The sequence below is a fragment of the Microtus oregoni genome, unplaced genomic scaffold (genome assembly GCF_018167655.1).
Source record: "Microtus oregoni isolate MIOR12 unplaced genomic scaffold, Mior012 000016F_ref0000370, whole genome shotgun sequence".
Taxonomy (NCBI): Eukaryota; Metazoa; Chordata; class Mammalia; order Rodentia; family Cricetidae; genus Microtus; species Microtus oregoni.
Genome location: NW_024543075.1, coordinates 29,475,798 through 29,500,176, shown reverse-complemented (window position 1 = coordinate 29,500,176; position 24,379 = coordinate 29,475,798). Strand labels below are relative to the sequence as shown.

The following is a 24,379-nucleotide window of genomic DNA, read 5'->3' as shown; positions in this document are numbered from 1 at the left end:
TCACGCAATGCTCAAGAGGACAACAGAAGTGGGAAGTAACAAGTGGAGGAGGAGAGGGACGCATCCTGAAGGAAGTGACATTCTTTACCTGGCTGATGCCCCAAGCCTAGCTCAGTTCTCCAGGCATCCCCTGGGTTCCTCTGCCTACTCAGGAAACCATGCTGTAAAACTGGACAAGTTCAGCTGTGAAGAGGTGGAAACAGAGGCAGGCAATTAAGAAACCTGATTTAGTGCTTGTTTAGCAGAGAGGAAAATATGCCAGTAGCAGTCATTTCTGACTGAAGGAGGGGCAAAGGGAGAGTTTAAAAATAATTACTTGAAAGGTTTACAAATACTTTTACTTCTCATAAACCTTCAATGTCAACAGAATGATCCAGGAAATACAGCTGCGGTTTTCTGGAAGGACAGAAATGAAGTCCCTGTTTTCAACACAGAAGGAACTTGTGAGTGGCTAGTCCATTAATATTTGAGGCCAAAGAACCCTGCCAGTGGGGCTAGAAGGTGAGAGAAGGAATAGAGGGGGTCAGGCAGCTTTCATTCTATGTACTGAGTTCATTGCCAAGTCAGCCTTGCCTTCCTGCATACTTTTATCCTACACTCTTTGCCTTTCTTTCTTTCCATTTTTAATTAAACTACAATTACATCATTTCCTCCCTTCCTCCCTTCAACTCCTTCCATAACTTTCCCCTAGCTCCCTTTCACATTCATGGCCTCTTTCTCTTCAATCATTATTGAAGTGTGTGTGTGTGTGTGTGTGTGTGTGTGTGTGTGTGTGTGTGTGAATAAATGCATACATACAACCTGCTGATTCCATTTAGTGTTTCTTGTCTGTATATGGTTTTCAGAGCTGATCACTTGGTATTGAACAACCATTTAAGGGGCTCATCCCTGTAGGGTGTGACCAAATTTCCTTCTCTCAGTAGTCATGAACTGTCTGTTGCTCTTCATCTAGGGGTGGAGCCCATGAGCTCTCCCCCATCCACATGGGTATGTCATAATTCTACCTACCTCTGCATCTCAAAACAAAGTGTGGTTCTCTGTGAAACCTGTTCTCCCGTCTGCCCCACCACATGTACCCCTCAAACCTCAATACTTTGTGGACTTTCCTTTATTTTCTCCATGTCTTTCTCTTACCCAAAATTTCCAGCTCTTCAAGAAGAGAATGACTGGGTCTTCTTTAATCTACCTTCCTAGTATACAAGACAATGTCTGGCATTTAATAGCAGCCCTGCTCACACTTGGCCGTTAAACCCCTTTCATTTCCATTTGGTGTCGTCTTGGGATTGCTACCATTTCTGCCAACAGCCTTTTCTCCATTTCACTTTTCCTCTCTGTACTGGCTGGTTTTATGTGTCAACTCGACACGAAGTCATCAGAGGAAGGAGCCTCAGTGGAGGAAATGCCTCCTTTAGCTCTTGCTAGCGATGAATGGGGCGGGCCCAGTCCATGGTGGGTGGTGCCATCCCTGGCCTGGTGGTCCTGGGTTCTATAAGAAGGTGAACAAGCCATGGGAAGCAAGGCAGTGAGCAGCACTTCTCCATGGCCTCTGCATTAGCTCCTACATCCGAGATCCTGTCTGTTTGAGTTCCTGTCCTGACTTCCTTCAATAATAAACAGCAATGCTAAAATGTAAGCCAAAAACCCTTTTCCCTCCCAACTTGCTTTTTTGGTCATGGTGTTTCATTGCAGCCTTAACTAAGACATGTCCCAAAAGGAATCTCAAATACAGAGGCCATCTTTGTTTCTGTCTTACTGAAGCTCTGGACATACAGGTTCTTTCATACACAGAAACACTGGGCACTGTGATATTAGCACAATCACTGTGAGTATCATCCTCTAGTCTCTCCTCTGCACACCTGAGCAAATCTCAAGTCCAGAGTATACAAGTGGTCTGCTTAAAAACACCAGCTGTCAAGCAGCAGGAAGAGTAAAATCCAGACTCAGGTTCATGGTCTTCCCCAACCACCTTCATATGTGCTTGTGCTTCCATGTCCTCTGTTCACTTAGGGAATGGGCTGCAAACAGAATTTGTACATTTCATCAGAGATAATTTTATCCTGAAAATACTTGAGAGTTACTCTGTGGATATCGAAGAATAATTTGTTTTAGAGAACGTTTTTTTAATATTTGTTTTTAAATGTACATATTTAAAAGTGCCACCACAGTAATTAGGTTAAGGTAATTATAATCATGTTAAGGTATTTTCAGATTTCTAAAACTAAAGCTTATGCAATTATAGATAAAGGGGTGAAAATGTGTCTCGGGTAAGAGTAGACCTGAGACTTTACTTGGTCTTTCTATAATAGCCTAAAGCAAAATAGAACAAGTAAGTTACTGTAAGGCGCTGGAAAACAGGGCTTGTTGCATTTGATTCACTACTTCCTGCAGGCAACTCAGGAAGGTCAACAGAGGAAAGAATGCGAAGAGCAGCCCCACTGGAGTCCTCCTGTCTGCTTCTCAAGCATTCAGTAACTTGCTTCTCTGACTTGACTCACAACAAACGGGGCAGGCAATGTGTTGGGTGTGGAGGAGAAGAGAGACCATAAGAAGGAAAGAGGATACAAGAGGAGCTCAGGACACCTTTTTAAAAACCAGACTCCATCGGATAGCAGAACTTCCAATGCTTTGCTACAACAATAATCAACTGCGATACATTCTCCCATTGCACAGGTTACATTGGGCTACATATGCTGTGTGGTACAATTGCTAAGAATAAGCAAAGCACAACCCCACAACCCCCCCCATCTCTTCTCTTTTCTTTCGTGATGCTAAAGAAAATACATCATTATACAATGCCTTATTTACAAAATAAAAACAAGTCACTAAAACAACTGGTGAGTCCATTCTCAAACAAGATATTCAAAGAGGAAACCACCATTTTAGAAGCAAGCCGCTCCATGCTCATTCCCAAGAACTGAGCAGGCGCTGCTGAGAGATCCATTTTTCTGAACGCAGTAATACCCCTGTGGCTTTCTAATCACAAAGCCAGAGTTCATGAGCAAAACCCCAGGCTCGTGCATCTCGACTCCATCAAGAGGATAGAAAGACTCATTCATGAGTCAGAAGTTTGGGTTTGAAATATAAACACTAATTCACACACACATGGATCTGTATTTTTTAGCACATGTGTTGTTTGGTATAAATGTGAGTTTACTAATATTTGAGCATACAGTTTCTTTGCAAACATACAATAAAGTCATTCATCCCATAATCCATTTATCCCAAAATTATTTGTTGTGAGTGTGGCTTTATGGGTACCAGTAGATTTTAGAAAAACAGAAGTGAGGAGTGGTAGGGAGGGACAGGGAACAGACGGACAAATAAGCATCCATCTGGACAATCCTGCTGTGTTACTTACTATGAAATATATTTTAAAAAAACTGGATGTGAGCCGGGCGATGGTGGCGCACGCCTTTAATCCCAGCACTCGGGAGGCAGAGGCAGGCGGATCTCTGTGAGTTCGAGACCAGCCTGGTCTACAGAGCTAGTTCCAGGACAGGCTCCAAAGCCACAGAGAAACCCTGTCTCGAAAAACCAAAAAAAAAAAAAAAAAAAAAAAAACTGGGTGTGTCAGCATGCTTGGTGGTTATAGTATTGAACAGAAAGAAATGGAAAACTCAAGAGGAATTCTGGGCACAGAACTCAGTGTGAGACAATATGTGGATGCAGGCCTGTGACAAAGGTGCCCTTAGGAATCACAGAATCCAGGGTGGTAGGAGTAAGTTGTACCAGGCACCAGAGAAAGGGGAATGTGTCAGACAGAAGGACGCATCCTGTGGGTCTTACATGTTATGAAATGGACTTTGGATCCAACACTGCGTTTCTGGGTTTCTAGGAAATACCATGTTAAAACAACATGGCTGGCCTGGAAATTTCTCAGTAGTACCAACATGGGAATCTGGAGAGAGGCCAGGCTGCCTTGCCTGGGCCCACAATGATTGCCAAGGAACCAGCTGTTGTTGCTTGAAAAATATTCTACAACTGCCTGGCTTCGATGTTCTTCAAATTCCATCTTTAATGAAGCTTCCAGGCCAATACTGAATGAAGACAAATATGGGTTACTATGTAACTAAATAAAAATATTTAAATTGTTAAAAATATATATGAGAAACAAAAATTGCATGAAAATACAACATTTTCTAAATGGTACCTTTCTGCGTTAGTTATTGAACAGAAAAAATGCTGCTAAATGGGTATTTAGTATGTAAAACATTGTGCGAGTTTCATGATGAACTTGCTTTTTATTTCTCGGCAGACTTTGGAAGACTGAGCAGACTCATGCTAGTAAACACAATTCACACCTATACTAAAACCCACAGATTTATTAAAAATCCATTTTATATTAATACTAAACTAAAATTTGCATTTTTAGAACTATTGGAGGAGAAAGGGATGTAGACTGAGCTCACCTGTAAGGAGTCAGGTAAACGGTGAGGAATAATGTAAAATATTCTCTTAATTTCCTCATATTTTCTTCTATACTTTCTTTAAATTTGAGTGAATGTTTTGCCCTATTTCAGGGCCAATTCCGCTGTCACTATTTAAACAGCAAATTATTACTATTGCCAACTGGAGAACTTTGTCATATTTTGTAGTATGTAAATATGCCAACTGCACCTTGCAGCTATACCCATGGTTTACTCTCTAATTAGCAGAGAGGGAATACCTTGTATGTGGTGGTCATAGTGAAAAACCATTCACATGGTGGATAACAGCACACAACTGGCTTTCTTGTCAGTAGACACTGAGAGATTTGAGCATTTCTAACAGCAGACTAACGAGGATAGCTACACAGAGGGTTGGATGTGAAATGTAGAAAAGTTAGATTGCTGAAGTTGCTCTCAGCAGCAGGATGTCATTGCCATCAGAGCCCACCTCCTTTAGTCATCCCTCTGCTCACTAACTGTGATCTTCAAAAAGCCATTTGTCTCTCAGAGGTGGGAAGTGGAGACTCAGGCAGAACATTCTCCACAGGTTATGTCTGCAGTAAACTGAACTATCTTGGCATGCAGAAAGCCAGAGGTGAGGTGGGTGGGGAGAAAAAGGGAGGGAGAGAGGAAAAGAGGGAGGAGGAGAGACGGCATTATTGGTTGGGGATGTAGTTCGGTGGTAGCAGGATACTTGCCTAGGGATTTAATCCCTAACATGGTGCAGGAGGAGGGATGAGATATCAAAAGTGAAAACAAGCAAACAACAAACCAGGACAAAAACACTAGTCTAACTAGTCACTCACAAAGGACAGAAGGACAATCCAACTAGTCACTCACAAAGGACAGAAAGACTAGTCTAACTAGTCATTCACAAAGGACAGAAGGACAATCCAACTAGTCACTCACAAAGGACAGAAAGACTAGTCTAACTAGTCATTCACAAAGGACAGAAGGACAGTCCAACTAGTCACTCACAAAGGACAGAAAGACCACAGCAGAAAGCGGTTTCCACTAAGGGCACTTAGCTGAGCTTTGCTCCAGTGAAGCCCAGAAATAGGCCCTTTGTTAGTTAAAAGGTAAAAGATCACCATGAACAGAATGAGCCCAATCCCTGCAGCACACCTTGGCTGTGTTTAGTAATGTCTCTTCCCTGCCCAATCCTTGGGGCCATATTGGGAGGCTGCACACTACAGAAATAAGATGTTCATGCTAAGGGTCAATGTGGCGAGATTTATAAATGTCCCCCCCCCCCCCCCTCTGGTAACAGGGACAGCACTTGGCTATTCTCTGGGGAACAGGAACTTTGTTCAGTGTCGTCACTGCCTGTTCTTGGATCAGGAGAAGACGTCAAACATTCAAAGCCCCTAGCATTCTGCAGGGCATTCTGACTCTCACATCTCTTCTAGGCCTACTGTATCACATCCAGAAAACTCTACTCCTGATGTCAAATCACAACTTTGGTTTGTTAAGACAGCATCTTTCCAATGGACCATGGAATATTTATGTCTCTGTGCAGCTCTTTGAAGGAAAAATCTTTCAGTGTTGTGCCTGCCTTGGGTCAGGGGTTCACATCAGCATTTCTTTCTGTCATTCCTTATATACTGTGTGATAATCTATAGCACAGAAAGACCAATCACCAAACAAAGTGGCTGTCTGACTTCAGCAGCTAGTTCTAGCTAACCAGAGACTTTCAGCCTCATCTCAGCATGAAATGCTGTGTGAAAAGTATGAGAAGAACAAAGCATTTTGTCAAGTAAGGCACCTCGTGACATAAACACGTATGTCTCTTCAAGGAAGTTTTATCATTTCCACATTATCGGCGCACAAAAGGCAGATTCTTGTTGCAGACCTGGTATGACGCGGAGTCATCGACGTTGGAAAACAGAGCCTGATTAAGTTCCCACACAGATATGAATAGACCACCCCCCTTTTTTTAAATAGCTACTTTTATTTCTTTTCAAACAGACTGCTAATTGTCACCCTAAAAACACTGAATGATTCTCAGGCAATATTTGTTTCTGCTCTTTCTTCCTGCCTTTTTAGAATCAACCAATACAGTTACTGTCCCTTCTGGTTGATCTTCTTCTGGTGAGTCCGAGTTAATCCACAGCTGTGTGGATGTGGAAAAGGTACACAGCAGGCTGCGGCTGCTGGGTCTCTTGTCTGCTAATAAAGTACGCAGTCTGCAGGACAGATGTTAGGAGGATCTGTTAAATAAGTCAGTGACAGAGATCCTGACCTCTGCCAAGGAACATTTTATTACTCCAGAAAGGGGCAGAGTTACAGCATGTTAACAATGAGAAGAACCGTAGCCTTTCTCTCCAGATTTAACTTCTTGTTACATGTTGAGTGGAATAAGAGTATCCAGGCCTGCTCACTGAGAAGCAGTTTGATTGGATTGAGCACAAACTGCAGATTATGGGATTTCCCCAAATCCCCAGGAAATGGTTGGACCCTGGCTTTGTGTCAATCTTCCCCAGTGTTGTTTATTCAGCGTGTATCGTTACACTATTTGTACAGTGTCACTTGCCACAGGGCACCATTGTTCTGAAGGGACTATCAATTTTACAAAACACAGTCCCCTAACTATTAAATCCAGTATAATGGGAAATGAAAACTAGAGATCAAATTAATAGAGGAATAGCACTCACTAAAGTTGTTCAGTAGACCTTATACTGTTTTAGTGTTTCTGGTGTGAGTAAAATCACATCTACTATAGGCATTGCTGATCCCCTCACATTGAGTGAAAGACATGCTGTTCTCTGACCCCATGCTGACCTCTCCAGTCTCACCTCTGATTGCTCCTGCGCACTCCACCTAGACCAAATACTTCTAAAGGTGCCACGCTGCCTGCTGCTATTGTCCACACGTCGCCCTGCTGCTCTGTTTGTCTGGGCATCTTCTTCAGGTTCCTGCCATTGCACCTCTCTCCCCACACTCTCTTTCCAGGAGTCAACACTGCCAGCATCTCACCCAGGAAGTCTGCCAGAACTCCCCCAGGCAGCGCTAAGTACTTCCTCCTCCCACAGTAATTTCAAACTGGGAACATATCTATTTTAACAATTATTATATTGCTTGCTAGGTCATGAGCCCTCAGAGGGCACAGGTTGAGTTTTATTGATCTTACTATATCCCAAACAGAAAAAGGTGCTTACTATGTAGTAGACATTTAATAAACATTTAGGAAATTAATGTGTAAGTGAACTAAATAATCATTTATTAAGACTACCAGCACTATAGCGGAGTCTTATTTTGGTATTTTTAATGGATAAACAATTAGATCGGTAGAACCAAATGCAAACTCTCCCCCACAGCATGCAAGCGTACACACACACACACACACACACACCTAGGAGCTATATCACTCCAAATAGGTAACAACATAAGATATACTGTCTTCTTGGTTGTCTTTCTCAATTCAGCCATCACTTGCTTATATGAAGCAATGGTTGCATTGGTACCTGCACTTCTCTGTACCTTCACCCAGACCTTCACCTAAAGCACTGCAGCTTTAGGTAAGCTAGTCTAGCTCTTTGAACCTCAATTTCTTCAACCATAAAATCAAAAGATTCATATAGCACTTGGCAGTGTACAAAGAACTTTCCACAGGAATTTTCTTATCCCCACCAGCATCATCCCTAAAGCCACTTAACAGAAGCATTTGGGGATTGGGAACGTTAATTTTCTCAAGTTCAAGTAACAGGCTAGAAGTAGGGCTTGGCAGTTGAGACTACTCAAGGCCTATCTTTCCAGCTATGGAAATCTGTGGCTTTAACAATCTTACTTGTGAATTTTTTTTCTTTCTGCATCTTTGGTTTTTCTTTAAAAAAAAAAAAAAGTACTCTAATTGCCAATGGGCTGTGATTTCTACTAGAATGCACCGTGTTGGAACTTTTTGATTTTTGAAGTCAGAAGCATCAGATACAGATATGACCTGAAAATATTTTTCAGTGCCTAGATTCAAACAGTTTTGTAAGTGGGCAAACACCTATAACAAGTGAACACCCTGTGCTCTCTGCCCCCGTCACTCTTCACTTCCGCTCATTGCTTGATTTCCCACCTGGACTAGAAGGCAGGAAATTGCTTAGCCTGCTTGTTTAACTGAATGACATCGTACACGACTTAAAAATGTTTGTTAAATGAATAAGTGGATTACAATATAAGTACAAAGATCCAGAGGCAAAGAATAGTGAGCATCCAACCATGTATCAGACCTTGTGCTCCTATGGTTTCCTTTAATTCTCATGACCACCGAGTAGGAGATGGGAGTCCCATTTCACAGGTGAGGAGAACGGGGTTTAGAGGAAGTTAGTCAGTGGACACTTGGTTCCGTCAAGGATCGTGTGGAACTAGGAGGTGCTGCTTTCACAAAACCTCCAAGCTACTCACTAAGTCATAGATCAGAAAGCTTGAGAAGAGAGCGAACTAGGACTGGCAAGATGGCCCAGGGGTACAGCAGCGGCTGCACAAACCTGGCAATCCGGGTCAGATCAATCTTTAAGAGCCACAGTGGGAATACAAAAGGAAAGAACTCTCAAAACCTTCCTCTGAGCTCCACTTGCAGGACATAGCCTGTTCGCACACTTTCGTGGCTTGTCTTTCTTTCTTTTTTTGAGAGAGCAAACCAGCTGCTACACAAAATGCGACAAGCTGCAGTTTGAGTCACTCGCCCTGACCTGATATATAGTGACCTTCAGGTCTCCTAGAGAGGGCGGGAAAGCCCAGCAGACGGAGGTGCAGAACTAGTAGGTTGTGTCTTCATAGAGGGAAATTCTAGAGGTCCATTTTGTTCTGCAACTCCTAAATGTTGTTTTTTGAAGACCACTGGTAAATGGATGGGAAACTTAGGTACCTACGTCCAAGGAGCCACATGAAGGCCTCCACTACCTGAATAAGGCCTCTCTATTGTGAGCTCTGGTGCTAGGTCTGAGCCAATCCCACAACTATACACTGTGTGGGGACAGTCCCTGGAGTGTGAAGCCAGCACATCCTGTATGTAAGGAAGATGTCTTAAGCAGGTGGCCAGCACCCCCTCCAGGAGGGTGTCTTCTTGTTCTGTGGTGTGGAGCTGAGCTGCTGAGACTGGAAGCAGAAAGAATGCCATAGGCAGCATTTCTCCTTTTATTTTAAAGTTTGATTTCTTATTTACTTGCATTTCTCTTCAAGCAGATCAAGTGATAATCCGTTGGGGATGCCATGCTAAAGCACTTTTCCTACTGAGTTTTGAAACGGGGCCTCAGAGAAAGAGCTTGATACAATTCAGTGAGTGAAGCAATACCTTTGTCCCTTAGAGCATTAAATGGCCCATTGCAAAATAGCTTATTTAGAGAGAAATTCAGAAAAGAGGACTTTCTTTCTTTTTTAAAATTTCTTTCCCAGTTGAACAGAGTGAGACTTGGAAAATGGAGCTCCCTCACTTTCCCCAGCCTCTCACCAGCGTTAATTAAATACAAATCACATAGAAAGGGAGCGGTTAACCGAGAACAACACAATGTTCCTCCCCAACACATTCCTGGGGGCACAGATGTGGTGATCTTACGGGAGAAAAATTGTAAGAGGCAAGGCAACATAATGTGACAACTGTTCATAGAAAACACATTTTAAACTCCCCATTTCCATATCCATTGTGCTTAACTAACACATATCATAAAGGAAATTGGCATAACAGATGCTTTCGGCATTCGGGAGCCAATGCAGACTTCACGTGGATGAAGTCAAAGCTCCATGCGAGCCAGCTGGCTTCTTACCTACCAAGTCTACTTTCCCTCAAGTTAGAAAAATTTCCCCAGCATCACAAGTATCAGCATATTTTCTCCTTGTGTCAGACACCCTGTCGTCTACAGCGTCAACTGGACAAGTTGCCCAAACTCTAAAAATGGAGCTTGCTGAACCGGCGCTTCTGTCCCGGCCACTTTAAATTAGAAAACTCTTCAGCTGCTTCACTAATGGTTCTGGAAGTTTCATACACTGTCTGGATCTATTTGTAAATTAAATCGTTTAAAGTAAAGCTCTTTAATACTCCATAATCAGTCCCGTCTCTCGGAACGCGACTTTACTGCGAGCGCTCCTTCCTGACTCTCCTATTGTCCTGAGCTTCCTGGGAAAGAGGCGCCCAAGTGGTAATTCAGCATTATCGCTGCTCCAGTGCACTAATCGCTTGACAAGCAGCGAAGGCTCGGTGCTCTCTTGCCCTGGCTCCTGAGGCCACCTGGCCCCAGGCAGGCATGGCGACCCAGCCACAGCCAGATGTCAGGAGGCATGCTCAGCTCCTCATGCAGCAGGCGCTCACTCCAGTATGGTCAAACATCTGCTTCCTCTGCGGGCGAGCAACCTGCTGAACACAATCTGAGGGCTGGGCGAGGGAGGGATGGCCAAGGACACAGTCCCCAGCTCCTCCAGGAGACTCATCAAAACTCTCAAACTGTAAGACGGCCCCAGGCTCTCCAAAGGATAGAACCGCGCATAGCAGAAGCACGCAAAGCGTTTCCTCCGACAAAAGAAAGCTAAGGAGCAAGATGAGTTTCCTCACAGTCCTTCTCAGTTTTCTTCAATTCTATTCAGCTTGAAGTTTCTTCTAGACAGCTGGAAATTTGAGAAAGGGTATAAACTTCTTGGGGGTGTGGAGAAGACCACACTGACTTTGAAATTTTTTCCCCTTTATGATGTAATGAAATCACCTTCCATTCACTTACATGCTACCATAACAAAGGAATACGTTGTGTAAGGAGTTCCTAAATGGTTATGCATCCTGCAGTATGGGGCTTCCTACTGTGTCACCACCAGTCATCTGAGTCTAAAACAAAGAAGCCTCGCTGAGAAATAAATTCTAAAATACACTCCATCACTACTAGAGTCCCACCTTGTCACTAGGTAAGGAACCTGGTCCAAGTCACTTAGTTTGCCCGAGTTTTCATTTCTTCTTTAAACATATAGTGTTAATGTTAAAAACATTTCTTACAAAGGCTAAATATGAATTGCTTTTTAAGTCGGAAACTAGGTACTATGTAAGTATATTCATGTACATACCTGCACACATGCATAGCATCACAATATTCAGTCAGTGCACAGTTAGCATGCGAGTGATGGGTTTCAGCTTGATGTTTTTATGTACATACATCATTACACATAGCCCTATTTAATGATGTCTATAGCTAGCTTTTGTTTGCTTTGTATCAGAAAGGAATTCAGGTTTCCTTTGTATCATTTATTTAATATACCAGATATAGATCCTCTGCCAAGAATGGCCTCATTCATACTATTGGCTCTAAGGAAAAAGTATCCCCTGTAAAAGCTAATGACCATATTCATATCACTCTTACAGATTTATATGCTGTCGAAGTAAAAATTAACACCTCCTTATTGAAAGCTAAGCACATACTGTGCCCAGTTCCATTGGGAGAGCTGTGGCTGCTCTCAGCAGAACTGGCTGGCTAGTTTAAAACTTGCAGTTTTAAGGATCAGAGAAAAGTAAACTGAGGACAGAGTACTCAAATGGGTCTTGATTTGTAACCATCTGCCCATGGGCAGATAGGTGGACAAGGATATTTCTGCCACAGTGAGTGATAGCCGGGTCCTATGATTTCCTCCATCTTCTCTTTGTCCTAGCAGAATGCAAGCTCAGTGAGGGCAGGGGCTTCCTGGCATCCACCTGGTATCTGGATGCTTTTTTCAAGCTCAGCACTGCTGATGGTGTAGGCAGCATGGGCCTTCAATTCTAGTGACTGTGATTGCTAGCTTAAATATTCACCTGACCAACGGATGAAGAAGATAAAATCATAGAAAATACATTTAGTTCTACTCAGCTTTCATTCCTTTTAGTATAGTAAACAAGGCAATTTTTTAGATATATCTGCATTAATTGCTTATTGATATAATGGAATTGTGTCTGTTTATAAGACTTGGGGAAGAGAGCACTTATTCCTCTCAAAATTTTGATGTATTAACTACTACTGTCACAAATTATGAAGATTTGAACATACAATGGTTATTTTTATACATGTATAAAATAGCATGTAGCACAGAGTAGATGTTTACATGAACTGAAAACGAACACTGTGTTAGTAACATTATGTCTATCAACCCATCAATCTATCATATAAAATTATAACTCATTATCACAAGTCTTATAATCTAGACTAGCCAAAATAAACTGAGATGGTTTCAAACAATTATGTAGAGGTGAACTGTTACAAAATTTCCCGGAAATAACAATTGGAAGGATTCCTACACAGCTGCAGACAAGTAGCATATAAAGTTCCCAGAGGAAAGCAGACAGGTAGATCGGGGAGGTTAACCAAAACATGCCAGCCCTCAGCAAGAAAGAAGTTTTGCAGTGCACTTGGGTTATGTCTAGGAGGGAAATTTCTGCATCCCTCCAGCTTCTCCATCTTCTTCACTTATTGAAATACCACTAAGAAATGTGTTGATCTTGATCAGTCTCATGTCACCTGATAGATAAGCTTGTGATTCCATTTTCCAGTACAAATTTCCCAACTATTGACTGTACTTACTTGTCCTGTCATTGGCCTCTTCTGCCACAGAATGTCTTACTTTCTAACTTTCTGACCCACTCTTAGTCATCCTGTGTCTCTAATTCCAGTATAGACGTATGTAGATACAACCAATCCAAGATGCTACAAGGCTACTGGGCGAAACAATGATAGCAATGCTATTATGGAAGATCTGTCACTGTTTACTTACATGCAAGGACCTCCGTATCAGTGGGGGATTTGTTCTCACCACTTTGATATCCAAATCTCTGGATGCTCAAGACCCTTCATGCAACCTTTACATATCTTTCTATGTTCTTCAGCTTATCCCTAAATCCTGTACAACACCTAATGCAATGTAAATGCTATGCAAACACTTGCTCTGTTGTATTATGTGTAACCTGTACACATTCATTAGAGATGCAGTTTTCAAAACATTGTCTCCCCATGGATGGTTGAAATCATGGATTGTAAAAGCCACCAAAAAAGTAAGGGCTGACAATTTTTTGCATAGCAGAGTTTCTTGATTGCGGAGTGACTGGTGGGGCTGGAGCTGGGTGACTCCTTGCAGGGGTGGGGGGCTCCTCACATTAGTAGAGAAAGACTGCACAGGTTTTACATTTTCAGTGTACTGACTTCTACTAACTATCTCTGAGGGCATAGTTCAAATAACAACAAAAGGTAAAGAATCTGTGAGAGAAGAGCCAACTCTCTCAACTTCAGGCACTACCTTTAAAGTAAATAAAAACCAACAATCCAAAAGAAAACTTTCACTCAATGCTTGATTACTCATCACTGGGAAGAGTACAAATTTCTACTTTGCCAACCACAGTAACTAGTCAGATTCCCAAAGACTGGAGAATGCCTCTGTATCTAGCAGCTTCCTTGATCTTATTTGTATTCCTCCAGCCTCCATCAGGATTCCCCAAGAACATGCATGTTTACTTCAAGAGTCATCTGGAAATGAAGGCTTTGTTTTCATGTTCCCTACAGATAGAGCAAAAGACCAAACCTTTTTAGAATGGCTTTGAAGAAGGTTAGACCTGATGCCACCAAATACAAAATTCACTCATTCATTCATTCATTCATTCATTCATTCATTCACTTGTTTTATTAAATGTAATGCCAGAAAATGTAAGGGATTTCACATCAAAAAGAAAGAAAAGAAAGCTTAAATCTGAGTTCAGTGCCCGGCAGTTCTGTCTGTTAGATGACTCTAAGGCACTTAGAATGTCGGAAAGATTTTATTTCATTGCCAGCATTTGGGGAAGTATGTAGTTACTTCATGATCCTGTGTGCTATTCATGGCAACCCTGAGAATATATATTATGCTTTTCTCACTATTTAAAGGCTGTCAAAAGAAAGCATTTTGGAAACAGTGCTGGGTAAACAGCAAATAAGACATGGTAGGAACTAGAGCTCAGGGTCTGATTCTGTTAGCTCAAGGCACATTGAATCCAGCTGCTGTGGTTCTCTCAAGTTTTCATGCTCCCTGAAAGTCAAGAAAAGAAGCTGAGAGGGTGAGTGCGGGCTGATTAAGAGGCAAGTATTGCTCCTAGAAGTGCAGGTCCTTGGTTGATATCTTCAAGACAAACTGAGTCAACAATTCCCATTCTCTCCACTGGGTGGGTAGCACTGCCTCTCTCTGATAATTCTGTCTTAGCTTTCAAGCCCATCCAGCAAAGTTAACTTGCCCTACTGTCCCTATCCCCATGATGAGGCTGGAGCAGCCAGAGAGCCCCTAAACACAACAGCCAACAGATGAAGCTGGAGCTAATTTAGCAATGTAGACTCTCCACACAAATGGACACTGCTTCTCTTTCCACATGAAACACTGGATTTGACAGTGTTGTTTAAATAACAAATGTGTTCCTTTTCATTTTAGAAAAACCTTCAGTGTACTCTTCCATCTTTATAAACTTGGCAAGACTTTCTCCCTAAGCCACTCAGAATAACCAACAAACGTGAAAACCTAATTCTATTGATATTTTTTTGAATTTCCACACCCAATTCCTCCATTTAGGCTACTACCTATGCTGCCACTATAAGAACCAGTTTGTTAAAATATGGTCCAACTAAAGCTTGGTGGGCTTGGAATGCTGGAAAATCCTTCTTGGGGGCTAATGAAGACAGAAACTGCCCGTGACAATATTAAGTTTGTTTCCTCTGGTGATTCAGAGAAGTGAGCAATCTGTCAGCAATGCACTGAGGGAAATTACTTGTCTTGGAGGAATAACTGCTGACAGTCACTTTATCTCAGGGCTGACCCAAGCATCTCCCCACTGACAAACAAATTACTGTCTAACTTTGAAAAGGTAGCTAGCTGGTTTTAATTTTCATTGCTCTTCAAAATCTTTTATATAAATATTCACTCCCACCATTCACTATATTTTTAAAGGGGTAATAGATATATGTAGCAGTGTGTGTGGAAGAGCAGGTTTAAATTCACAAGTGAGAAAAAAGGAAGGAAAAAATGATAAGGAAAAGAGCTGTGAGGTTTCAAGACTGCGCATGCCGAAGCTGGGAGCCGACTCAACATTAAGACTGGCAGCATTGCCAGTGACTGACTGGGTGAGTGAACACATTACCCACACAGTACTGTAGGAATTAATTTTCTTCAATAAAATGATTTTTAAGGATCATATATTTCACAATCTAAACATATGTCACCGTTTCATAAACAAAATAAATGGATTAAAATAATACATTACCAATATGCTGACATGTGGAGATATTTTAATTAGAAATTCTTAAGCTGTGTGGTGTTTAACTGCTGGATTCGCCGAAGAGAAGCACGCGTCATTTACTAAGACAGCAAGAGGCAGGTGTACCACTTTGCACATGGGACTACATTGTGTTTAATATAAGCTGAAACTACGAGACAACATTGCTCCCAATTAAACACAAAACAAAGCAAAATTACCCTAGGATCTATCATAATGATAGTTACTACATAAAATGAATCAATACACTGAAAACACTTTTAAATGAAAAATATAATCCAGAAGTCAGGTTCTGAGACAGTATTTTCTTCAGACAGAATCTAAGATTCTGTCTATTTAAAGGCCATATTTACATGACCGCCTCATTATTCTAGTCCCCTTTTCTGAACGTTCTTTTTGACTTACTTAAGGACCAGTGCTAACACAGCTACGGAAAGCAAATGGCAAGTGGTCCAGAAATGTATACGGTGAGAGCCCCGGAGTAAGTAGCAATATAATATATTGTTTACCGTGGATAGTGCCCTCTGTTCTGGAAAGGTCAAAAGCATTGTAACCTTAGAGTTACAGTTTCCGATTGTTCCCAGGGTTAAATACATTATCAAAATTAATGATTCAAGCCCCCCAGCCTTCAGATATATGAGCATTCGTCCCTCCATCTGCTGAACTGTTTAACTAAAAATAGCACCTTTGGCCTCCTCTCTCCTGATATTGTGCCCCTGAGGCAGAGACAACCAGGCCTTAGATCAGAAAAGCTTTCGGTGTCTTCCTTAATTTAAGACTCACTGGAATATGCTAATGTCAGAAGGTCATTCAGTTTTTATGCCTTTCTCCACAGGATGCAAACTTTCAGACTTTAGGGTGTGGCTAGTGCTGCTGAAGAGCAGACTTACTGACATTTGAAATGACAGCTTCTGAAGGAAAGTCAAGGGGTAGAGAAAGTCTTGCGCCTGCATCGGCTGAGGGCCAGTTTGTTAGCGAGCTCCTCCCAGAGAGCAGGCACTGTCACAGCTTATCACGACCCCAGTGATTGACAGAACCATGACATTTTAGCCTGTCAGAGAGAGGAAGAGAACCCGGACTTACAGAGGCGGTGATTTAACAGTAATAAAGCAAGTTATTAAGTTTTTCCTCTAAATAGTCTAATATTGTTCTAAACAGTACTGCCCAGCAGCTTAGATATAGGTTTCTGCTGTGGCGTTTAAAGATATCCTGGTAAATACGCCATGCTCAAGCCAGAGAGCCTGGGAAACCTGCATCTCACACAAGTGCAGCCAGGGCAGCACAGAAATAAACATCAAGGTTTGTAGACACGCAGGAAAATAATATTTTTGATGGAACGGTAAAACCACATATCCTTTCTCAGAATCAGATTTAATCTACGAGGTATACACTTCTATACACAGACAATTATAAATGTGGATAAAGTATAACATTTAGAAAGAAAACCAAGATAAGGTAATATTGGGTAACAAGGAACAGACAGAACGCAGGCAAAAGGATACAGGAGCTATGAAAGAGGATATAAACTAGTTGTTTTTCTAGTTTCAGCTTTGTTGTATGATGTGGGAGTGATTTCTTATTAATAAAGAAACTGCCTAGACCCATTTGATAGGCCAACCCTTAGGTAGGCGGAGTAAACAGAATGGAATGCTGGGAGAAAGAAGCTGAGTCAGGGAATCGCCATGATTCTCCCACTCCAGACAGACGCAGGTTAAGATCATTCCTGGTAAGCCAGCTCTTGGGCTACACAGATTAATAGAAATGGGTTAGATCAATATGTAAGAGCTAGCCAATAAGAAACTGAAACTAATGGGTCAGGCAGTGTTTAAAAGAATACAGTTTCCGTGTAATTATTTCGGGGCATAAGCTAAGCTAGCCATGTGGGCGGCCGGGTGCCTGGGACGCAGCCTGCCGCTTCTTACTTCAACAGTTGTACTTTTTCTTTGTGGTGGATAAGTACATAAACATTTAGCTTACAGTGAAAGTGTAAAGCCCTAGTTGAAGCTTAAATGGCCAAAGTAACTGTGTGAAGCTCACTGGGACTCAGGGCGTTTGGGAGTGGCTTCCGTAAGCCAGCTAGGTGATGGTTTTATTTGTGAGTTCATTACAATAAGTTAACTTTCATTTTTCAAGACAGGGTTTTTCTGAGTAGTCCTAGCTGTCCTGGAACTAGCTTTGTAGACCAGGCTGGCCTCAAACTCAGGGAGATTCACCTATCTCTGCCTCCAGAGCACTGACATTAAATGTGTACACCACCACCAACCAACTTATCATGAAATTTTTAAATTAAGTAAATAAATTTTTTAATGGAGGCAAGAGAACATAGTACAAATAAAATCTCAGGATACTCTCAAACCAGGTACACTTAAACTACAAAGCTATAAAAGCTCATGCATTGAATGGGTTTGCTATCTAGCCCAATTAAAGTGATAGACAAGTGACATCTTACTAGCTTCTCAGTCAGCACCTTTGTGACTCTGGAAAGTTATGGTACCCCTGTGTATGACAAAAGGGGTTCCAGAAGCCAGATCTGACACAACAAGCATTTGTGCCTGTGATGGGGGATATCAGCAGGTGAAGCATGGGGTAACGTGAGAGATTTGGTGGAAACCTAGCTAAAGGAAGGAGGAAGCTCAGAGCGCAATATCCCTAGAGAGGACCTTTGAAAGACAAAGAGTGAGACAAGGTCACCTGCTTTCCCAATCTCCTAGGCACGTAGAGCTCTTGTGCTTTGTGTCTTGAGTGTGTCACCCTGCTATCTACCGTCACACAGATGCCCCCAATCTCTACACACTTCTCTTTAGTTCTCTGGATCAAGCTGGTTTTCACAAAGACATGGTACATTTCTATAGCCATCATAAGGCCTTTGAAAGAACTCTTTTCCGGCTGTGTAGAAGACAGCAGGTGTTGAGCCCATCTGAGTCTAGTTATGGCAGAGTGGAAACCCCAGTCCTCCTGCGCCCATCACTGGGAAGTAACAGGGAGTACTGCAGCTTGTCTTTGGGACATTTTAAGGTGGCGTTTTATCTTGTCCTCCTTCTTCTTAGGTGTGGTCACCTCATCATTTTCCGAACAGGTGGATTGAAAAGTGGCAGAGGAGATCATATCTAAAGTCAGAGATTACTGATGTATCTACACTGACAGGACCAAAGGGCTGAGCATAGATACAATGAGTGTTTTTAGAGGAGAGAATTAGGTAAAGGTTCTCATCTGGGTTAGAATATAAAGTTTGGTATTTGATCTAACTCAGAAAATTAATCTTTTTTAAAATCAGTGGCTCCCTGGCAGCCCTACAATATCTGACAGTCCCAGAGAGGGACGCTAATGATTGATACAGGAGAGGGATCCAGTGTGGCACTACAGAGAGGAGGGCTGAGCTCCTGTGCAGAGAAGGATGTCGTCTTCTAAGGGACACAGACAAAGAGAGTATAAATTTCCAACAACACAAAAGAGCATTTTTCTGGGTAGTTAAACACTTTAAGGGCATCCAAGAAACTTGTGAGCCCAGGCAGACCCAGGCACCCAACTTCAACCAGAGAAAACTAAGGAAACCAACTCAGACAGGGTTAGGCAACTGTGGGTAGTCACCCCAACACCCAGAGTATTTCACAGCTGTGGTAGACTCTCTGGATCTCTCTGCCCTCAGCTGTAGAACTATAGAGTCAGCACCATAGTTGATCAAGGTTACAGGGACTGTAAGGTCAAATGGAAAATGATCTTTAAAGTTTAAGTATTTGTTAAACATTACAACAGCATACACAAGAACTGGAAGGAGTGTGGAAAGACAGCTTTGAAACCACTCGCAAAAACATGGCAAAACATAGCTAGTTTAAGGGGAAAAAAAGAAAAGCATCCTTAGGAATGAAGAAGAAGAGACCAGCTTTAGCATTTAGGCTGTTTGTCACTTTTCAAAAGGCTAGAATATGCTGGAACCATCCAGTCCCCCACCCAAAGAAGCACCAACAGAAGCATTCATACCTCAATCTGTTTGTGGTTGTAAGAGTGGCCACCACCATGTTCAAAGGTGTCCAAATTCCTGCCAAAACGGTCACTTATGGCCTTTAGCCTTGGGTTAGTTTGTGGGTGGGAGACATGACCCTTCTGTTTAATGGCATATTCAGAAAAAAAAAAGACAAAACATATTGTCAGAACTCATGAGACAACATGGAATTCAATGCAGGGTATAGACCACATCAAAAGATGGAACGCAGGCCTAGACCCAGTCTCTGTTGTACAGAAACTGGGTAGAGGAGCAGCCAGAGAGGACTTCCCCCGTCTCTAACTTAAGAGAACGCCTACTGCACAGTCACAGCGGGGCCAGGAGAACTAGAGTAGAGTCACCCATGGGAGGACCCCTTTTAGACCTTCCCCTGGGAGCCCACTGTTGGGAGTCTAAAGCAAATGACTGTGAAGAGAAGCAGCAGGACATCCTGCTGCCAAGATGCCCCTGTCCCAGGTACCTCTCGTCAGGACAATTTTATGCTGCCAATGTGAGGCTTGTCACAGAAACTTCTCCAGTGTTGCAAAATTTCTTCCTACTGCCCCAACAGAAAATGTTTTTAGTTTTGGGGTTTGTTTGTTTTCATCGTTGTTACGGCAGTGGCCTGTGTTTATGGTCACGTCTCACAGGCGGTAGCTACACAAAAACCCTATCTGTCCAAGAAGTTCCTCCCGAGATTCAAAAGGAAAGCTCAAATAAAATCAAACAAAGACTGTCTTTAAGGAACTTCGAACTGTGTGGAAATTTAACTTATCATGTATTTCTAACTAATCAAATGCTAAAACTTTGACTCTTTGTTTTTACCACTAAATATATTCATATTTAAAGTCAATTTATGGCTCTAGTGGGGTTGTTAAAAGTGTGTAAAGGCCACCCAGGCCTATTCAAAATACTTCATTTTACTATGAAGAATGTAAGGTGCAAATAATTTTTTGGTCAGCCTCCAAAAATGATTAGTTTGATAAACAAAAGATGCTGACCCTGAACTAAGTTGGGTTTCATGCCTAGACCTTCAGCCCTGGTGAGAACAATGTCACATTACACTCTCAGGAACAGTGTTTCTATATTTCACTAAACAGTCAAAGCAATTCAGAATAATGGCTCCTTATTCCATGAGTTACGTGGAAGAAAAGTCTCTGGTCTAAAACTGACGGTGGACAAGCTAATCTGTATATTTGTGCATAATGGAAAGGCAGATGAAACACTGATAAGGAAAGGGTAACACATTCAGTGACCAGCCTTAATGTGAAACTGTTAACTTTCTGAAAGAGAGCACACAGTACCAAACTGTGACATCAGGGTTCCTTTAAAGACGGCTGGAACTGGTCTTTTTCTCTTCCATTTCCAGTGCATTAAGTACATAAGGTGTTAATTCTCTGGACACTGATTAAAACATGATTTAACATTTGGGCCATTATTTAGGATACAGCTGGCTTGCAGGTTTCCACTAAAGCACTGGCCCTTCTCCCACATTCTTTTCACCTCCTGGCACTTACCTGGAGCTGTAAAGGGCTGAGTCCAGAAGCAGCAGCAGCTGCCATTGTTGACGGAATGAACTGTACGGGGTAGTTATCACCTGTCGGAAAGAACAATGCGCACAGGTTTAGACAATGCACGGGGAATCGCAGCAGACAAGTATAAACATGGTCCTTGGCTCGCCCGAGCTTTACAACATTGCCCTAAGCCCAAACATCTGCAGAAACAAAAGGCTTAGCTGGGCACAGGCTTGCGCTGCCGCCTTGGAACTTTTTGTTAACAGATAGCTGGTAGGCAAACTGGCAAAACATGAATGTGATGTTGAAAAAAATTAAATGTGCAATTCAAGCATGTTCGCTCCACTACAAATCTTGTAATACATCATTTTTTTAAGAGTCAAAAAAAAAAAAATCTTAAAGCCAGGCTGATGCTCAGCACACTGTGAAAAGAGGTTTTTCTTTTAGAAGAAACAAAGTTTGAGTTTGGTAGGTAAAGTGTAGTCTTAGAGTCCAAAAAAGATTATTTGCTAGTGGCTGACCATAATGCTAAGCTTTATTTCATGAAAAGTAAGTAACATGATTTAAAGAACATCCTCTTTGATATGGCTAATCTTACCTGCTGGCACTTTGTGAAATGCTGACACCTTACTGACAGTGGAAATCTGTGTCTTTCGGTTTAACCCCAGTACTAGAGTAGGGCAGCCTAGTGTAGAATCAGGCACACAGGCACTGACTGAATCCTTTTTAGTGATGATAATTAAATAACTACACATTTTGCATGGACTGTCTGCACTGAAAACCTGGGAGTGTTTCAAGACCATGCCAACAGCTACCCAGGAGATTGAAACACCTCCTGTCACCTGAGAACACAGGCCATCACCCGAACCCCAAAGAGCCAAGAGAAGGGGATGAGAGACATATTGGAATGGCGTTAAGTGAGCTAAAAATTAATATTTGTGGATGAATCACACAATATCAATGACTTAATGTAGTAGCACTCTGGTCCCAGCTACTTATTTAAAGTCAGTGTTATGCACTATCTCTAGGCTATATTTTAATAGGCTGTTCACCCACACATTTTTGACATGTATAATAATCATGCTGTTTTGCATGAACTTTTCCACACTGAACACGGAATGTAATAATGAAGAGACATTGCAGGAAGAATTCCAGGCACTGAGGCTGTCAACCAGAAAGCAAGAGAACCTCTTGTTTTTCTGTCTGCATGGGCGCGAACACCTGCAGCTTGCCTGGTACCCCCGGTTCCCTGGAACTCGTTCTGCTTGCCATGTAAAGTGCTACTCAGCTGGCCCAATGTAAATGTTAAGTCGCTTTCACTTTTAACAAATTGTTAGCTTCTGATCTGCACAGTCTCTTTGCGTCATATCCATAATACCTCATCAGACCATTGAGCACAGTGTGCGCCTGTGCACAGTTCAGTAACAATTGGCTTCTGATTGCAAACGGGGTGCTGCTGCAGTGCACTTGCTAACGCCACATTGTGCTGGTCTCCTATGGAGTAATGTTCAAAATATCTGACCTTGTTTTTCCCCTTCCATGAGGTTGATTTGAGTCTGTCCTACTCTATGAGCTTTTTAAAAAAAATAACTAGGCAAAATTATTTTTATAGTAAATGACTATCACTTTATGCTTAAATAAGTCTACTGATCGTCTTGATATTTAAACTAAATTATCTGAAGAAAGAATATCTTGATCTAAGTCAAACGGTATTTTTTTTTCCTTTTGGTGGATATCTTATGAGCTTTTTTTAAAAAAAACACAAATGATACTGAATTAATGATGTTTCAAAAATAGAGGGGAAAAAATAACTGTTCCACCCATCAACACAGACCTCCTCCCCAAACATTTTAAAGCTGTTCTTTCTTTAAATGTCATGCATTATTCATGCAACTCTACACCACAACCCCCTCCCTGGAAGTTTAATACCAGTGGCTTTATTTGTACTAAAACATTTTTCATGTCAAACATATTTTAAAAAATCAAACTCTGAAAGAATTCCCCAGGGCACTCCTTCTCCATAGCTGCCATGCCACTGTGCCGTGAAATAGTCGGCTTTTTACATGGTCTCTGGCTTGCCAGTTAATTTATGACTATCTCTACCACACCCTGCAGTACTCTCCAGCTCACCTGCTGGCTACAAACAGCTTTCTTTCCACTGTTGACAAGCATATTTTCAAAATATTTTTAACCTTTCTGCGGGTTTGAATCTGCATATCTGAATAGATCTTCAGAAAGCTATTTCTCCAGAACCCATCATTGTATCAGTACTAAAAGTCAAAATGAATACATTAGAGCAATGGAGTATATCACCAAGGATGGTTAGAAGAGGGAGGGGAGTATAAAGGCAGGGAAGGGGGATGAGGGTAAACCATAGAGGAAGAAAAACTGTAACAGGAAGGGGGATTTCAGGGCAATACGAGTTTAGTTTGTGATAAAGTCACACACTTCCTTCTACACACTCTAATGTTCTTTGGAAAAGTCGATCAAGGAAAGTTTGCAGTGGCTGACTTGGCAGGGAATCAGCCAACATGTTGCAGCAATTTTTTTTTTTCAAATTTGTTTCTGGATGTGAAATGTTTGCATGAGGACCATTCTTTTTAAATTTGTACAAAGAAAGAGGCAGCCTGTTGGAACAGGTTCACTTTAGACATGACTGTAATCTGGCCCTTGTTACCTCGAGTCTAAAAAGACAATCCCCAAACACCAATCTGAAATGCAGCGGTCACTCTAAAAGTCCATCTTCTGACCATCTTGCTATGCTTGTAGCGTGAGCACAAAACAGAATTGAGACCCGCATAAATGTGGCTGGCACTGAATTCATTCATCAAAACAGGCAGCATTCCTTTGGCATTCCCTCCACACCAAGAGTCCCGAGTGAAAGAGAGAGAGAGAGTAAATTCTTAAATTTACAGAGACACTGAGAAAAGCCCAAACCTTAGTGCATTTAATTAATCACTAGAGGAGGCAAACTTATCCCAAGAACCTGGAACACACTAGACACCTCCAGAATATTTTTTATGGGTACATTTCATATATAAATCCTACTTTCTAAAAGGAGTCATTTAAAAATCAAAAAAACACAGTCAAAAGCTCACAGCAAAATTCTGTCCATCTATTTTCATTCTTCAGAGAGGCAAGGGGTTGGGAGAGTTGTAGATTCTTAGATTTCTAAATCATTGATATTAACACATTGTAAAAGTCATTTTGAGACTTGGGAAGAGTAGGAGGGAAAAAAATCCCA

At 41.8% G+C, this 24,379-nt stretch overlaps 1 protein-coding gene across 5 annotated transcripts in view; it reads right to left on the bottom strand.

The window, feature by feature from the left end:
- The window catches only part of Sox6 (SRY-box transcription factor 6), a 560,562-nt gene that overhangs the window by 90,141 nt on the left and 446,042 nt on the right, over positions 1-24,379 (bottom strand). For all 5 annotated transcript variants that reach the window (XM_041666382.1, XM_041666383.1, XM_041666385.1 and 2 more), the window contains one exon: positions 21,139-21,218. In XM_041666382.1, the coding sequence (XP_041522316.1) occupies positions 21,139-21,218 (80 nt within the window). The remainder of the gene's footprint in view (positions 1-21,138; positions 21,219-24,379) is intronic.